At 46.6% G+C, this 18,388-nt stretch overlaps 2 protein-coding genes across 3 annotated transcripts in view; both read left to right on the top strand.

The window, feature by feature from the left end:
- Positions 1–1,511: 1,511 nt before the first annotated feature.
- mccc2 (methylcrotonoyl-CoA carboxylase 2 (beta)) lies at positions 1,512–7,400 on the top strand. Of its 2 annotated transcripts, XR_005098678.1 has the most exons (18): positions 1,624–1,755; positions 2,449–2,515; positions 2,641–2,725; positions 2,869–2,970; positions 3,152–3,279; positions 3,364–3,476; positions 3,590–3,703; positions 3,799–3,863; positions 4,054–4,153; positions 4,226–4,321; positions 4,447–4,519; positions 4,664–4,740; positions 5,563–5,629; positions 5,723–5,879; positions 6,102–6,216; positions 6,563–6,648; positions 6,762–7,225; positions 7,304–7,400. XR_005098678.1 is itself a non-coding variant. In XM_037257960.1 (17 exons), the coding sequence occupies exons 1-17, from the start codon at positions 1,624–1,626 to the stop codon at positions 6,877–6,879; spliced, it is 1,695 nt and encodes a 564-aa protein (XP_037113855.1). In that variant the 5' UTR covers positions 1,512–1,623; the 3' UTR covers positions 6,880–7,073. The 2 variants fall into 2 exon arrangements, 1 of the variants encoding a protein (XP_037113855.1); XM_037257960.1 differs by lacking the exon at positions 7,304–7,400 and having other exon boundaries at positions 1,512–1,755; positions 6,762–7,073.
- A 1,979-nt stretch (positions 7,401–9,379) lies between these two features.
- Positions 9,380–18,388, top strand: part of tmem8b (transmembrane protein 8B) — a 29,613-nt gene continuing 20,604 nt past the window's right edge. The window contains exons 1-5 of the mRNA XM_037257927.1: positions 9,380–9,563; positions 12,798–12,987; positions 13,222–13,429; positions 16,707–16,840; positions 17,837–18,105. Of these exons, the coding sequence (XP_037113822.1) occupies positions 9,470–9,563; positions 12,798–12,987; positions 13,222–13,429; positions 16,707–16,840; positions 17,837–18,105 (895 nt within the window). The 5' untranslated portion in view covers positions 9,380–9,469. The remainder of the gene's footprint in view (positions 9,564–12,797; positions 12,988–13,221; positions 13,430–16,706; positions 16,841–17,836; positions 18,106–18,388) is intronic.

The following is an 18,388-nucleotide window of genomic DNA, read 5'->3' on the forward strand; positions in this document are numbered from 1 at the left end:
TCGCATCCTCCACAAGGGCCCGATACTTAAAAAAAGGCCGGTATCGGCCCGATATCGATACCTCGCGTCCGTACTCGCCCATCTTTAATTTGTGTAAAAGCAAAAGTGTTTGATAAAGATATAATGATGGCCACTGTATGACCATGATGATTTTGTAACAAAATGGCAGCACTTTTGTGTTACTTTTATGTTTCTTTTGCAGTGTATCTTTGTCCACATATCGCACAATGATGGTTCATGGAATAATCATTTATGATTTTGAGGCTCCGCGATAGTCCTGTTTTGTGAATTGTAGTATTTCAGTAGTGTGGCCATGAATGGACTTAAGTTGAATGTGAGTATTCCAAAAAGCTTCATACCAAAAAAGATGGAATTTCATACAGCTGTGAGTTTCACATTGTCATTTGTGAAACATTTCCAAAGCATTAATTTCATGTGTCTCCCCCTTCCCCGGTCTATTGTGTGAAGCACTCTCCATATCTGTTCTCCAGCTGGCAGCTTTTCATGCCTCTACATCCATTCTGTCACTCCACTGCCGCGGTTGGCGAGGAAGCGGTCAGAGGTCACGGCAAAGTAGAACGAGCCGGACGGGCGAGAGTGGAGGAGCGTGCGTTTCCTAAGAAAACAGGAGCAGGCCGTTGGAGTGGAGGTCACGGGTGCGCCGACCGAGCGTTGGAAGAGAAATGACGTGAGCTAAAAGCTCTCGTTTGGAAGGCCCTTCAGCGCCACTCTGACAAATGGACGCTGCCTCTCATCACGGCGGCGGGGTCACAAAGGATGCTTTTTGCAGCTTTTAAGCCGACGCTGATTTCCATTTAAAAACCTCTTTAGCTCACATTTCTAAATGAGAAACAGCACGCGTGTTTAAGTGTTGCCCTTACCTAGAAAATGGGCTCCTTTTGTTTGAATCCCCAAATGGGTATTAATGGTGTCGCTCCGTCGAATTCGAACAGTTTAGCCTGCTTTATTTGCATCCATCATCCTCAATTTCTCTGACGGCAATGATGACAACCGCTACAGAAAATGGGTGAACGCTTGTGTTATAAGACCAACATGTCACTTCCAACCACTCACATTGTCATTTACATCTTCATTTGGAGTGATAGCATGTCATTAAAAAGTAATAAGCAGATCGTTTTTCACTTCTATCAGGCATTTAATCAAATGCAGGCTACGCGGTGGTATCTTTATACTGCATTTACGGCACTTATATTTTTTGAAGGTATTCGAGCACACTGGAATAATGACGAGAACGTTTAAAAACGTTGAGCGAAATCAAGAGCAAGGTACTGCGTCTCCATCTGCTGGAAAAATATAAAAATGCGATTCTCATCTATTTTCATGACCGTACGGAATCATTTTACGAGTGTTTTTATCAACCAGCATGGTCACGGAACATAGTACCTCATTCCATATAACACCCCTTATTGATATTTCAACTTTCATTTTGGATTTCAAGGCGGCGTCTAAAGGCACTACGTCGTACTGCCACTAGGGGGTGGTATGTGTTTCTATTCGCGCTGGCAGCATCCAGAAAGCAAGAGAGCTGCTTGGCTTGGCTAGGCTAGGCTAGGCTAGTAACAAGAAAAAAAACTTTCTATTGAGTCAAAACCTGGCCTCAACATGCTTCTTCAGACTCTTAAACCGCTGCTGTTCCGTTGCAGGAGTCTCCCGCTGGCGTGTACGCGATCGTATTACGGTGACAAAGTCGCCCGGCTCGTCTCTCAGCCTGATAAACACTCTGCCGACTATCAGGTGAGCTAACATGCTAGCATCAACTGGCTAGCGGCAACCTTGGTCATGTTTGAGAGCAGCAACACGCCTCAGTCACAATGCTGACTTGGGAAAAAATGTCTTTTAACTCGCACAAACGCAGCAAAAGTATTCATTAGCTTAAGAGTGAAGCAACAGGGTGATGACACACAGTGTAGCTATTAAATACCTCTAATGGATGTTCTAACATTGCTTTTACAAAACCAATTTCTGCAAGTTAGCCCACCAAACTATATTTGACACCCAAACCAACATGATCCCTGAGTAATACCGACATGAGATGGTAAAAGATCTGGACTTCTCCAATGAATACATTCATTCGATGCTGTGTTTAGTTCACCTCAATTCAAAACAAATCCTTGATTGTCAAAAGTGTGGTATTAGTCTAGTTGGAAGCAAAATAAACCACTGCTCTTACATTGACAATGTTTTTACTGCATTTGGAATTTGAGGGTTGTCAATATTTACAAGATTTGCCCGCTTTTTAATGCTGCGCAAACAAGAAGCCATATGAGTTATCTTGAAAGTTTTGGATGTGAATGTGTGTGTGTGTGTGTGCGCGCGCGCGCGTGCGTGCGTGAATGGGTGAATGGGTGAATTGAAGGCATTTTAAAGAGATTTGGATCCCCTTGGATATAGTAAAACTTCAGTCCAAATGTCATTTTTGTCTTCCAGGAGAATTATGAGCGGATGCAAGCTCTTGTTGATGAATTGAAAAGCCGGACAGAGAAGATTAAATTAGGTTTGTGGGAATTAGAGTTGAATTATTGTTGCATTGTAAAATATTATGACCTAATAGTGACTTTCACAATGTCACACAAACGTTTTTCAGGTTTCATAACTTTCCTTCTGTTGTCGTGACTGCAGGTGGGGGAGAGAAAGCCAGAAAACTTCACACTTCTCGTGGTAAACTCTTACCCAGGGAACGCATCGACAGACTCCTGGATCCAGGGTACTGCTCATTCTTGCTATTTGGGCCACACTCTGAAATCAAGGCTAACTGGGACACAAATATTTTGATATGTAATATATGTACAATTTTTACTCCCTCATTGGTGTTTGCCTCAGGAAGTCATCTAATTGTTCTTTCTGCAGGACTCCCTTTTTAGAGTTTTCCCAGTTTGCAGCGTACGAGTTGTATGGACAAGAGGAAGTGCCAGCAGGCGGGATGATCACTGGGATTGGACGAGTGTCTGGGTAAATCCGCTGTGCTAGTTACAGCGACAATTTAATGACATTTTTTAAAAGGTTTATTATTGTGACTCTTTTTTCGCTCATGATGTAATTACATTGTCTCTGTGCATCAAACATTTTCTCATTTAATACCGCACTGGTGTGTGGGGTAGTAATAAAGTAAAGGTTTCTTTTTCGGACTCAGGGTAGAATGTGTCATCGTTGCCAATGATGCCACAGTCAAAGGTGGAACGTACTACCCCGTTACAGTCAAGAAGCATCTTCGTGCACAAGAAATCGCCCAGCAGAACCATTTGCCCTGCATCTACTTAGGTACGGTTTGGAATGGTTTCCAGAGATGCGCAAGATGAAAACCTTTCTTCTCAAATAAATGTGCGATGTTTTTGATGGCTCCAGTGGATTCAGGAGGCGCCAATCTTCCCCGACAGGCAGACGTTTTTCCCGACAGAGATCACTTTGGCCGTATTTTCTACAACCAGGCTCGGCTGTCATCAGAGGGAATAGCGCAGGTAACACTGCAGCTCTTACCTGATCTTATTGAAGTCTTTCTTTCTCTTTCCCTGTCCCAACTTCATGAAAGAAAGCCGCTTCTAAAAATGCCGTCTTTCATTTTGTCCCCGAGATTGCCGTGGTGATGGGCTCCTGCACGGCCGGCGGAGCGTACGTCCCGGCCATGGCGGATGAAAGCATCATCGTCCGAAAGCAAGGGACTATTTTCCTCGGCGGACCTCCACTGGTACGTCACGTTCATTTTTTTCACGGGTAATGATGTCAGACTGACAGCCTGGGACTTGTTGTCAGTACGCATGAGGTGACCTTGTGTGTTGTCAGGTCAAAGCGGCTACTGGAGAGCAAGTTTCTGCCGAGGACCTCGGAGGGGCCGATCTTCACTGCAGGTTGAAAACGGCACTTTTGTAATAACTAACATTTCATTGAAGTCCCAGAAACAGAAAAGGTGTCAGCTACGACTATATTTACGGTGATGATTTTGCAATGAGGCCACGCTGTCATTTTTCATTTCACTCTCGATGCAGTAAAACGTTCTACTGTGAAATCTCTTCTCTGATCGATGTCCGCCATCCACAGGAAGTCCGGTGTGACGGACCATTACGCTTTGGACGACAACCACGCTCTTCATTTAGCGCGGAAGGCCGTACGAAGCCTCAATTACAAGAAAACTCTTGACGTAAGTCCAGGGGATGTCAGTTGTGTAGGCCGTGAGACAAGCCGATCCATGTTGTGTCGCCGTGTCTTTCAGGTTACTACCGAACCCACCGAAGCTCCTCTTTACCCCGCGGACGAACTCTACGGCATCGTCGGGGACAATCTCAAACGCAACTTTGACGTCCGAGAGGTACATAGATTGAAGTTGTACAATTGTCTCGAAAATGTGCCTTGAAACGCTCAAGTCATCTCTTTCTTTGGCATTTTGATCTCTTAGCGTGTACTGTACACGTGTTGGGTTTGTTTGGATCGTAGGTCATCGCCAGAATTGTCGACGGGAGTAAATTGGATGAATTCAAGGCACTCTATGGAGACACGCTTGTGACAGGTACGTGAAGCCTGAATGAAGCAAGTTTTTGTTTCCCCCAAATTGCCACCGAGCCAATTTGACAATTGCATTCTACACAATTTCAATGTGGATTTGAATTTCAGGGAATCCACAGCCTGCCTTTGACTGATTATTTCCCTGCAGGATTTTCCAGAATATTCGGTTACCCCGTCGGAATCATCGGCAACAACGGGGTGCTCTTTTCGGAATCTGCAAAAAAGGTGAACCGTTGTTTGTGAGCTAAGCGGCCTCGGCAGCCGGCCTCAGTCAAGTGAAAGTTTTTTCAAAGAGTGACACCGCAGTGTTCTTGAAGCGTCCAGGACTTAAACGCATTCGCCGAGTCCCCCCCCACGGGGGGCTACGCGCCGCTTCCAACAATGAATACCAATATTCCTCTCATGGGAGTGTCTGGTTCTAATAGATGATTTGTTCTGACCCTTCTTAGCGGAGGGGCGGCTACAATAAGCTCTCTAATTGCCTTTGTCTGGGCCCGCTCCGATATTATCGTAATAGCGTTGCGTTTGAAAGCCACCCAGCGTTTTCATTCAACATCCTTCACTTCATTTGTAAGGCTTTTCTGCCGCAGACAGCGCTGAACTGTAAGCGGCCTTTCAACGCGCGAGGTGTTGAATGTCTCATTATACACTCGTACGCCTTTCACAATTGCCGTTCGATTCGAGAGCGTCGGAGGATCCAAATCTGATTCATTTTCCCGTCTCGGTGCGCAAGTGCGAACATTGGGTGTTTTATCAGCGTGAATGCGACGGTTCAAATGCGCTCGGCAAGCACGTCCCAGGAAAATCGATACGCCGTCGGCGTTTGGAGACGCGCTGTCATGGGCCAAAGCGCTTCGCTCTTGAGTTGTTTGTGTGGTGCCAAAAGCTGCTGCAAAAAAAACATTGCCATTGGAAAGTGAGGTGATAATTGCTCTCCTGGCTTTGTTAACACATTCTAATTAGGAGAGAAGCTGCAAACAAAGACGCTAAGAGCATGTCTTGACACTTCTTTGTTGAATTGACTCCATCCACTTCTCCTGGTTTTAGGGCACGCATTTCATCGAGTTGTGTTGCCAGCGAAACGTTCCGCTTATTTTCCTGCAAAATATAACAGGTGAGTGGCAGGCAGCATTCGGCGCTGTGTTTACAAAAGGCGAGCTCACCGTGTCCGGTGAATGAGAAGCTGCCATGTGTCTTCCCTGTCAAGGTTTCATGGTGGGCAGAGAGTATGAAGCCGGCGGTATCGCCAAGGACGGCGCCAAGATGGTCACCGCTGTGGCCTGCGCTAATGTCCCCAAGGTGACCGTCATCATCGGCGGCTCTTACGGGGCAGGCAACTACGGCATGTGCGGCCGGGCCTACAGGTAGGACGACTGACTCCGTTATTTGGCTGACTTCACAAACAATAACAAGAAGGCAAACTACACGCGCTCTGCGAGTTCTTTGTCGATGTTCCTTTTCGCTTTCAGACTCGCCGGCAATTCTTCGAAAAATCACGTTTAGAGTGTTCTTTTCCATCGCCGCCGTCATCGTCTTTGGCAGATCCAAAACACGCTAACCCACCGAGTGACCGTCTCCCTCCGCAGCCCCCGTTTCCTCTACATGTGGCCAAATTCCAGGATCTCCGTCATGGGCGGGGAGCAGGCCGCCACCGTCCTGGCCACCATCACCAAGGACCAACGAGCCAGAGAGGGAAAAGAGGTAGCCAAAGGCTAGCTACTCGGGCTATCCTGCCAAAAGCATCAACATCATTCGCTGACACCTTTTTATTTCAAGATCACCATTACACCATTACTTCACGTCACAATGATTCGGATTAGTGCTGTCGTTGGCGGCAATTAAAACGCGTTAAATGTCCTGTGGGGGAGGTGCCGAGAGCTTGAAGACACCTCAGCTCGGTACCGATGATTCAGATGATGAGACTCATATAATAGGCCAACACATTGATTTCAATCGAAAATTAATTTGCGTATCGTGGCAAAATTGGTGATGTATACATGTTTTGGTGTGTACATGGTCACAATCATAATCTTTGGCCTCTCCATAGTTCACCGCAGAGCAGGAAGCCGCCATGAAAGAGCCAATAGTGCGGCGATTTGAAGAAGAGGGAAGTCCCTACTACTCCAGCGCCAGGTAACGTCGGCCATTTTTTCTAACGCGCAGTTATCGTGTAACCTCCCAGATCGAATGTAATTGGAAACGAGCTTTCATCAAACGATGACGCTTCATGTCTCCCCCCCCCTCAGACTATGGGATGACGGAATTATCGATCCGGCTGACACTCGCCTGGTGCTGGGACTAAGTCTGAGTGCCGCACTTAACGCACCAACGAAGAAGACCCGTTTCGGAGTGTTCCGAATGTGATGCGCCCAGCCTGGTCATGTCCACGCTTGTCTCTTACGTAGTTTTGTTTTGTGTGTCACAAAAAACAGAAGCTTATTGGATTATGAATTGACCGGTTGGTTATTAGGGGCCAGTGTGAAACTGTGCCTCCTTAACTGTTACAATTTGTAAATGACTGTGCTTTAAATATTATAAATTGTCTAAACACGAGACGACTTTTCTTCAGAAGTGTCACATTTTGACGGATTATCTATCACACTGTTGAGTCAAAAACATCTTCCTGGAACAAACCGCCGCCTTTGAGTATTGACAGAACGGCAGCATTGTTGAAACTTCCAAACACGTATCTGGAGAAGGGGCGACCCAGGTGGCTTTGTTTCTCCTTCAGTGCCGTGCATCTCTTTTCCCCTGATTTTAAAATAGAGTCAATATTTTGTCCCGTCAGGAACGAATCGGGATGCGGTGATGTCGCATGCAAAGCCCTGGCGGATGTGTACCAAAGTTTACGTGGTCAGTGTATTTCTATACCTTAACACGACAATGACTATTTAAAAAATATATATATAGCATTTGATGCAGTGCGTTTCTGTCAGACACTCAGCGCGTGTGTGTGTGTGTGTGTGTGTGTGTGTGTGTGTGTGTGTAAATGTAGTCGCGCAATAGTGAATGCCACCCACCCACACACCGCCTCCTCAAGCATCTGTACCAAAATCCTTTTACTGGCCCTCCGATCTTGCTTTAACCCCGAAGGGGGGAGCATTGAAAATAGATGAGGCTGAGAAAGTTTCAAATTGATGAAAATTGCAAAAGTTGTCAAATTTGACAGAAGGGGGAAAAAAAAATGCTCGTGTAAATGTCTGCCACATGCTTTTCCCATGAAGTCTGTATTTCACTGGGCAGCGACGGTTAGTGAGGGTTTGTGGATTTTATTATTATTTTTTTCTATTTTCTTTGTCGGGGTTTGTTCAAGGTCACAAGGATTTGCGTTGTGTTTGACTTTTTCTTGTAGATTATAAAGAAGATGAGTACACTAAGTAGGGGGACCAACCTTAGTGTACTACAGCGCCCCAAACAACCAAACGCGGTACTGCACCCCTGGTACCCAAAACCCCTGGTACCCAGCTCAACCTCCCATGTCAGCCCCTGAAGTCACTCTGAACAGGATAAGTGGAAAGTCGAAAATGGATGGCTGGACTTTTAGTTCCATCTCCTTCGACCCATGCGTCACCCTTCCATTTCTTCATTTTTTTCGCTGGCCACTCTTAGCAGAATCCAGCTGACAGGAAAGAGATTACTGAACCAAGTCCGAGGCAAATCCTAGCCCAATTCCTAGAGCTCCGTCTTTGGCAGTTACCTCCCTCCCTCCACTAAGTCTTAATCACCGAAGAGACGTAGAGAGCAACATCTTTCATCCTTAGCCCAGAAATGTGCTCATAGTTGCTTGCTAAGTGTGCAGTGTCATGTTTAATAGATGCCCCGCGGTTCAGCGGCTTGTTCGCTCCCTGACAGAATCTACTCAGGACAATTATGACTCATCTTCAAGTCTAAAAATAATCCTGACTGCAATCCTGAGTCAGTCTCTGAGAGTGGGCGATTGTTGCTTCATATTTTCACCTGTGGCTGTACGGTCGGTGTCTTCTCTGACCTCCTCAACTGCTACGCTAAAATGATGCAACGTGACAGACACCCTTTGACTTGCCTCATTATTTGTTCTGACTTTTTTCCCCCTCTTTGCATGCAGGGAAAGGGACAGCAGGGGGCAGCACTGGCTCATTTGCCTACCCTGACTGGACAGTCTCTGGTAGCTTCACCCACCTATGCATCATCCTTTCTGCTAATCTGCCTCATTATCAGCTATGAGTCACCAGCCAATCACAGAGCACACTTTGCAAACATATTGATTGAGTAGAAACTCACCGGGCAGAAGGTGACGTAAACCTGTCCAGTGTAATGCGAGCCCTTACCGACCCAACTTGTCATTGGTCCAAATGTGTGTCAGTGCTGCGAGTGACTTCAGTTTCCCGTCAACAATATTTTGTGGTTTTAACTGTCTCAACAATCAATACTCACCATGATGAAGTTGTCAGTGTGTCATCCTACTGTTGACATCATTGAAGGAAAACATGCGGAGCATGGCTGTCGAATGGAAAACATGTATCTTTAATGTTTGTGTTCAGTTTCTTGTTAATATTGTGCACCCCACCTTACTTAATGAGGATGAAAATGAGTAGGAGTGGGCATCACGGGAAGCCCCTGGTTTGAAGCCTACACGAGTACAAATACGTTACTGTCCTTAAGAATGTAGGATTCTGATGACCTTTTATGTTCGTTAGCTGGAATGCGCGTGCAAGACGTGCCCCGCTGGCTGCTGCAATGTCCGTGCGTGCGCGCGCGCGCGCGCGCGGACTGACCAATACGAAGCTCCCGCACTACTTAGCCAACCAGCAGGCGGCGTGCGACCAGCGTCTGGATGACGTCATGCGCTAACAGCTGGTCGATGAGCCAGGGAGAGAAAGGGAGGGGAGGGGAGGGGAGGATGTAAAAATGTAAAGCGGCAACGGCGAGCTGCACCGCGGCTCGAGTCCACGGCCACGAACACTCGGAAGGAACCATGTGGAGGGTGGACTGCTGCCCCGTCACGAGGATGCTGCTGCTGCTGCTGCTGCCGCTCTTCATCTTTTCCACTTTCCTCTGCGTTCCTGGGGGTGAGTACACTGCTTTGTGCGGGAGTGAGTGAGTGAGTGAGCGGGCAGGCAGGTGCTGGTGGGTGGGGAGTCTCGCGTGGCGCTGTTCATCTGGTCCTGGTGCTGAAACGGAGCCGGTGATCGGCCCCCTCCCTCGGGCCGCTCTCCGAGGTTTCATTGCCTACTGCTTGGCGCCTTCTGTTTTTAGGACACGGTTTTATTGTCTCTCTTTTGCTTTTTTCAAGTTAGTTTACAATAGAGTGACATGAATAGTGAGTGGCTTGGATCGCATTGTCACAAGCAAGCAACTCCTTGCATTGTGGACCTTCTTTTCTTTGCCCTCCAGAGCAGAGATACGCGCAACGTAAAGGTGTGAGACCAAACAAAGACATCAGCTATGACAGCGTGCAAACCTTTTGTCTTCTTGCTCGTCTTTGTGCGGCGATTGGGGAAAACCCAAAAATGGCCGTTGGCACTTACTTCTACAGTTTGGGAAAGCTGGCAAAGGGGGCTGGCTGGCTGGCTGGCTGGCTGGCTGGCTCACTCCTTCCTCAGCGTTGCTCAGTTCTCTTGTGAAGTGTGTTCAGTGTTGTCCACATGCCCGCAAGCTACTGGATCAAGTTTATACAGTATCGTGTTTAGACGACACTAAATATTTTTATTTGATCCTAAAAGCATCACTCGTAATATAAAGATAATAGAAGGACAGAAAGTTCTTTGCTAACAATGGTCTGTCATGTGTTAATTGACATTTGATGTGTCACAAATGCTAGAGTACTTGGTCTTTGTATTTGATTGACACGTTGTCAGAGAGAGAGAGTAAAAGCATTGATGGACCTGTTTAATCTTGTGGTTAACTCCAACCCAGGCTTTCCAATTGTGCTCTCATCCACGTGTGTATCGGAACGTACGTTCTCTACGATGCCTACGGGAAATGTCGCCTCATCATGTATTGCGTAGTGTGTTTAATGAAGAAAAAAGAAAAAAAAAGCATCAAATGAATGGCCACCTGCTGCTGCCCACGTTGACCACTGGGGGCCACCAGACAGCCATATACCGAACACGGATGTAACGACAGCGTCGATGTTTCTGCTCCTCCCGGAGGATGAAGAATATATACACACACCTGTGAGCGTTGTCTTAGTGAATGTCTTCATGTATTTTTGCACCATTTGTTCTTAAATTTCGGCTGCTTCAATTATTTATGCAATTACCATTATGTGTTAGGATTATGCTAGCAGGAAAAAGGCTATGTAGTTGGTTTAAATACACAACCCGTAATACTCCTCGTTTTAGGTTCACTTTAAAGTTCTCAAGCTGGGAATGGCTTTAGACAGCTTGTCCAGTGTTTTTTGCACAGCCCCCACCGTGGGCGGAAGATTTTCAGTGGGCAGCAAAGTGTTTATAGCCGGGCAATAAAAATAAGAAAAAACATTCCATCCGCAGGGTGCATCCATCTCAGGTCATAATATATATCCATAGAATGTTTCTTTCATCAACACCGACCCCTGACGGCAATTTATTTTCGATTTTTTTTCTTTTTTATGGGGTGTTCATCGGTCTCACGTGAAATTTGTCACGCATTCCGATACATGCACGATTACAGAGTGGTTTCTCTAGCTCATGGTGATGATTGGTACATAGTCCTATCAACCCGACAGCAGAACAAACGAGTGGACACGGACGGAGCAGGTGGCTAGACAGGAGGTGGTGGGCTGGCGAGGTCAGATGGAGGAAAAGGTGTGGCGGAGGCGGGCAGGGACTCAGCGGGATGGTGGCTGGCCGGCCGGCGGGCAGGCAGGCAGGGCAAAACATGGAGTCCAAAATACGGCTGCTTTGATCTTGCCTGACATCTTGATTTTGGTTCTTCCATGACTTGGCTGAATGCAAATATTTCCCTTTGGACAAGTGAAAGAGGGAATTGAATGTATAGGAAGCGAGCCGAATGGAGAGCACAATAACAGGAGCTTGGGGCTTTCTACGGGATCAGAGTTGAGCTCTCGACAACAAGATTGCTTCATTCTCCTGAGTTTGCCGGTCGGGCTTGAGCATTCAAGGTTACTTGCGAGAGAGCTGGTGTGTGCTTTATGTGCGCGCGCGTGGTAAATTTTCTCCTTTTACGAGTCCACGTCAGAACAGGCTGCTGAGTGCGTGCCTCGATTTTCCTCCCTCGACGTTCCGATGGAGGCCAACAGCAGACATCTTAGCATCCTTTTATTCATGTTCGGAGGAGCTGCATTGCACAGCAATTAATGTGTTTTTCTTTGGGCCCACCTGCTGGCTGCGTTAAATGCCAGCCCGGCCGGTGCGGATAATGTGCCAGATTACACCTGTCGCTTGATCTGCCGCTTTTATATGCAGAGCCTCGGCTGGGTGTAATCCAAGGATTTGACATTAAGCGGGACGCCATTGAGCACGAATGCACGCTTAAGAAAGAAGCCTGTAGCACAGTTGTCCAAACGACGGACCGGTAGCTCGCTGGACTGTTTCTTTTAGCAGCATGCGGTGAAAATAACATTTGACACAGCTCGTGACAATATTTTTATCCGACATACATACGCAAATAAACTAGTTACAGTCTTCCCACGGCATATTGCGCTTCAATTTTTGCGGCTTCATCATATTGTGGATTTTTAGATAACAGCATTTTTTTTCACTCAGACTTACTAAGAAGTTTTATGTCACATTTAATCAAAGAAGCCAACGTGCCGTGCCCATCGTCTGCAACATGTACGCTAAACATCGTTGGCCAATTTAATTTAGCCTAACACCGCTAGCTCAGCAGAACAAATTTGCGGACTTATTGAACAAGGCTAACAAGATAAATACTACCAGAATGTATTCACTCACTCACTCACTCACTCACTCACTCACTCACTCACTCACTCACTCACTCACTCACTCACTCACTCACTCACTCACTCACTCACTCACTCACACACACACACACACACACACACACACACACACACACACACACACACACACACACACACACACACACACACACACACTTATCCTGTCATTTGGCAAAACTGACGCCAAGCCACACAACACGGAGCGGCTAACGCTTTAGCCCGTGAACAGCCCGCTAATGCTCCACTCTCATTCACTGCCTTTTAAAGACACGCATTCAGTTACTGTCACAGAGAGTATAATGTAAGGATGACAAGTCAATGGGACGAGATTTGATTTCGCGCCAACCATCAACATTTTGTGTCCATCTTCTCAGCTGCTGTTGTCTTTCCTTGGCAGATTGCCTTTTTGCGACCGAATACTTCACCCGAACGCCTCGTAAGCTCAGCGCTTTCAACTCCTTCGCCAGTGTGGAACTGTTCCACTTCAATGTGCCTGACGACACCATGATGGCCCTATGGAACCTCATTACCTTCAAGGAACAAGGCGGTACCTTCGGAGACAGCTGCCCCAATCGCAATGTTACTGTGTAAGTATTTATGATTTCTTTCCATTGGAAATGCTTTTTTCCTGGCAGAAAGAGTAGATATACTTACAAAGAAATGGATCACTTGTCACTTGTCGAATTACATGACTTGTTTCAGCTTACCTTGGTGTGTTTTGCCCACGCGTCCTAATATTTTGGCAAGTGAGTGTTTGACATCCTCATTGTTTACGAACCGGAGCGAGAAAGTAATCGTGAGAAATGTGCTGTGATTGACAGGTACTTCAGGTCCGGCGCTCCTCCGGTAATCAACCCCCTGAGCACTCACTTCCCTCGGGATACGGTCGTGCCAGGATCCTTCGCGGTGACTCTGACCTGGACGCTCCCGAACAGAACCACTGGAGCGTTCAACGTGACCAGCCCGCTCCCTGGGGACTGGTTCCTGGCTGCCCATCTACCCAAGGATGAAGGCAAGATCTCAGTCAAGGTAACAGCGATTAACTTCACACTGTCGGCCGCGTCCGTCCGTCCTTCCGTCCTTCCGTCCTTCCGTCCTTCCGTCCGTCCGTCCATCCATCCATCCATCCATCCATCCATCCATCCATCCATCCATCCATCCATCCATCCATCCATCCATCCATCCATCCATCCATCCATCCATCCATCCATCCATCCATCCATCCAATTTCAATATCCACGCTTTTGTAGCGTCTGCATGATATGCGAGTAGCTGCAAGACGTGCGAGAGAGTCGCCCGCATTTACCCAACAGCTTTATAACGCCGGTAATCACGTCCGATAAATCCAGCTCCAAGGACAAAATTAGCTGTAATTGAATCGTTTGTTGCTTAGTGACAACTCAATCACAGCTTGTGGTCACTCTTTTGAATGTCAAGTCTCATCTGCAGACATTATTCTGCACACCGCATGACCTTACAAATCAAAGAGCAACACCGCAACAGGTATCCATAGTAACGCACACCGAGTTTTCATCAATAAACCATTCAAATGATTAGTCACCGCAGCGCAGATGGCAGATTTGGGTTGATGAACTTTAATTTGGGATATTATAAGCTCGTTATCTTGCGGATTGTGAGTGAGTGTCAGGTGTTTGTGTTGCGCCGTCGTCCCGCCCATACGCAGACGCTCCTCTGACGACCAAAATAGATCCACGTCCGCTTGACTGCTTTTATGATGGCTTGTCATCGCCGCAGTGGCGTCCATAAAGCGTTGTAAGGATGTGACTGTGTTGTTATTATTCTTCATCCCATTTATGAGCTCTGCTTTGATTGGACCCAAGTGAAAGAGCAGCTGACCGCTTGACCGAAACGTTCCCCATTCCCCTCCGGATAGCAATATAACGATGTGGGATCAGCATTGCCTTGTTGAAGCCTGCGATAAAAAAAAAAATATTTACAGCGATAAAATGATAATGGCATGTACTCAATAGTCTTTCCTTTTTCAAAAATGGATTCAAAGTCCACCGAGAACAAAGTTCTTCTGTCTTCTATGGTTTGCAGCCAGCCCCAAACGCCAAAATGCTTCAAACCATTTTTGACGTTATACTTCATTTAGATTAAATCGGAAATATATATATATATATTTTTTGGTCACACTTAACGGAAAGAAAAAACCCTCACGACCGACGTCTTCAAAGAGATTAGTATTCTGTCTTGTGCTGCAGAAACTAAAGAGGCAGAACCGTGTCTGAAGAGTTTTTCTTCATCTCATCGTGTCCCGTCTACGTGGCCGGCCACATCGGCACCAGCTGATTTCCATTGCAGGCAATTTACCTAGCTGCAGCCGCCCGCCTCTGTGTTTGCTTGTGCTTTTCCTTTGTGCTCTCCAGCGGCCCACGTAAAATACCCCCGCAGAGCACACACCAATGTCATCGGAAATTGCCTAAGACGTGCAATTGGCTCGGTTTGGGGACGCCGATGACACACGGCGGAGATGGAAAACTCGTCGCTTTTTCCAAATTCTGCTATCTGAGGCCATTTTCCAGCAGGCGAGGAATAATGCTTACACGCCTGCTTGCGCGCACACACACATTAACAAAGTGGAATAAATGCTGCCATCGTCATCTGTAATAGGAAAATAAAACGCATTTGGAGGTGTTGTTACTGCACACATCACACATCTGTCAGCCATCATCGATGTAGAATGAATTACAAAGTCTCAACCTCATTGACTCAAACTAGTTACAAATGATCACACTTGTCACATTTTTGCTCGCAACACAAAAAAGAAAGGATCCGGCTAAGAATCTTGTAATGACTTCAAAGGCTCAGGCATAGACGTTGGTGGATTTAATTAGCTATTAATATGATCAAAGTCGGAAGAAAAAATGCTAACTACCAACACCGCTAATGTCTCTTTGAGTGGGGTGGCCCTTACAGTGCCTGACTGATTTTCTTGACAAATATCATTAAAGGCTGAATCAGTAGAAATATATGCGCGAGCGTGGAATTGTACAGAAAACGACTGAAAAGCCACAACCGAGTGTGTTTTTGTATATGACAACGTAGCATAGCTTGGTATGCGAACATTAGCCGCAGGGTCTGCGTTCGCAAGATCAGAGGTGTTGTTAGCTGAGCTCACACTCCATGTCTCGTGCTCATTCATGTTTGTGTCATTTATTTGAACAGTTTCAACCTCATTGACCAAAACCGGCCTGGCGCATAATGGTGCCATTTAATACTGTCTGCTTTAACTGCTTATCAGCCCAGCTCGCCGCCTCCTGATTACCCATCATGCAAAGCTCGGCGTTCAATGAGGGATTTAATGGGAGGCCATATGAGATGTGAAAGATATCGACTGTGTAGCCCAGCGTCGGTCGGGCCATCCGTCTTTGTTCTCCCACGTGTCGCTCGGGTTCCCCTGATAAACAATGCGACTCCTATTAGTGACACAACAATAGTGTCACACATTTTGCCCCTCACCTAACTGTTGATTAGTCATTTGTCGGGCCATTTGCTGGTGTAGTGATTCACATAGCTGAATTTGCATCTGGCTTTTATGAGGTTTCCGTAGTCTCACAATATGGCTGGGTGGATACACCAACGTGGATGGATGGATGGATGGATGGATGGATGCATGGATGGATGGATGGATGGATGGATGGATGGATGGATGGCTATTTTAGGATTCATACGAGTATCACATTTTTGTCTTGAGCTAATTTTAGCAACAGTTAACTGACAGCCTTGTGTTAGCTTCTCGGGTGCAAAGCAAGCTGATGGCTGGCTGCATCGCTAGATGAACATGTGATTGGTGTAATTGGAGGCCTTCAAAAGTCACTCGAGCGTTGCTTTGAAATTCGAAAGCCGACGGGCAGGCTGTAATCAATCAAAGGGCGCCATAATCATGACTACAGAGAGTGGTGGGAGCAGGGCTCGTGAGCGCTTGACAGGAACTAAAGACCTCATTGGGCATTCACACCTGTCCGATTCGTGACGCGATGTTCCTTTTCAAACAAATTTGCCGGCCGTTGGTGCGAGGAGCCTGCCGGCCGGCCGGCCGGCTTCGTTTCGCAGATTGACGTACGTGACATCCTCACGGGACGCCGCGGCAGCTTCCAGTGAAATGGAGGGCGCTGGCTGCCTCGCCCGAGGGCCCAAGGGCCCAAATGTCTTATTAATCCCCAGAGACAGACTTGACGCTCTCATGCTTTTGGAGGCAGATGATAACCATCTTGAAAGTCCTGCATAAGCCGTCATTGAAAGTCTGTCTGTCTGTCTGTCTGTCTGCGTCCTTTTGGTGTAGGGTCTGTCTGAGGAGTGCCAGTATTTGTTCCAACCTCAGCTCATCGTCCAGAGGCTCGTTGGGATCGCCGTGCTCTATCCGGGATACTTCATTGACCAGATGATCCCCGCTCACAACAGATCTGCTCTTTACAAGTTAGTCCGCTAGGGCTCATTGTGACCACGCCCCTTCAATATTGTGATCTAGGATTCATTTTTCAAAGAAGTAATTCATTCATCTGTGGTAGGCCTACAAATCATATATTTAGAAAAAGCTTACTGACTTTAAATTGCAGCCTTACTACTACATTGCAACATTGACGTGAGCTTGAATAGTTGTTCAGCTATAAAGTCCACACATAATTGGTAAACACTAAACAAGAACGTAGCCTGGACTATGCTACCGTATTGCTAGCAAACAATGGGAAGTGCCATTGACACACGGGTTAGCAATTAGCATCAATAAGGCAGTGTTGTTCATGTTAATTTGTTACCTTTGAAGCAATATTTTGAAAGTATCCCTTCGAAAGTTCCCAGGTATTTTGGGAAAATTGGCCACTCTTTTTGCAACCTCAAGAAAAAAAAAACTTATTTGCCTCAGTTGGCACCTCTCTCTTATTACTGGAGTCTAGGAGTGTCATTAAAAAATGCAATTTTCTCTCCTTCTTTATTGATTTTTGCCTCCTGTAAAAGTTAAGTGTCAGAGGAGTATTTTACATTGTGTTTTTTAAATGACATTTTTTTGGGATGACTCTTCCCAAGACAGTTGATGTACTGCTGGATGGAAGATTTTTTTTCATCAATTGTGATCCAACGTAGGATATATTTTAATTGCTTTTCTTCAGTTCAGTTTCAGTTTAGCGAAAGACATCTAAGCAAGCCAATACATTCATTAATAAACAATAACGTAGTCGATAAACTCAATTGTAAGCAAGAGACAGCGCATCATTCACTATCGACTATCCGTTACGTTGACTTTCTTAAGACAAAGCGACGCGCTGGTTTTTAAAGACACAAAGTATCATTTGGTTTTCTGTACTTACTAAATGTCGATGCGCTCGCAACCTGTTCACGATGTCCGCGGGCCGCCTCTCGCCGGGGTCGACTGAACAGTGACGTCACGACCGCGTTTGTGTTTTGCCGTGTGCGCAGAGTGTTTGTGCCCAATTACATATCGACGGTGAAAGTTCAGCTGTTGAACTGCGGCGTCAGGAACAAGAGCGGCGACACTTGTCCCGTGGTGTTGAAGATAAGAGCGCGGGCGCCACCTGTGCACAATTCCAGCGCCCTCGACTGCCGGGAGTGGAGCCCCTGCGAGCTGGACGCCTTGGCGGCCGCCTGGGAACGATGGTACTACGTCCTCGTGGAGAGATACCTCACCAACGCCGACGTCTACTTCCGCATCGGCGTGCAGGTTACAGGTGAGAGTTTTTATTCGCCATGTTTGAGCGTGCCAAACAAGGAATTTGACTTGGGTAAATGGACAAGGAGACAGTGTCATGTGATTCAGCGCTGAGTACTCCATTTTGGAACAGTTGAACCCGATCACTTGCACAGAAATGTAAGATTCCCAATCAAGCTGGATGTGGCTGCTTTTTGGGTGGCACCAAAAGTGCTCCATGTTGTTTTTAGCTTGCAAAGAGCAGAGGTGTTGCGCTTTCTCAACCCTGCGGGGCGGCTGAGGAATCTGCGGGAAGTCCGCTT

Source organism: Syngnathus acus, chromosome 9 (genome assembly GCF_901709675.1).
Source record: "Syngnathus acus chromosome 9, fSynAcu1.2, whole genome shotgun sequence".
Classification (NCBI taxonomy): Eukaryota; Metazoa; Chordata; class Actinopteri; order Syngnathiformes; family Syngnathidae; genus Syngnathus; species Syngnathus acus.

Coding starts and splice junctions, on each gene's coding strand:
- mccc2 (XM_037257960.1), top strand. CDS start 1,624: ATGCTTCTTCAGACTCTTAAACCGCTGCTGTTCCGTTGCAGGAGTCTC. Junction 2,726..2,868: donor GACAGACTCCTGGATCCAGG/GTACTGCTCATT, acceptor TTCTTTCTGCAG/GACTCCCTTTTTAGAGTTTT. Junction 4,154..4,225: donor ATTACAAGAAAACTCTTGAC/GTAAGTCCAGGG, acceptor CGTGTCTTTCAG/GTTACTACCGAACCCACCGA.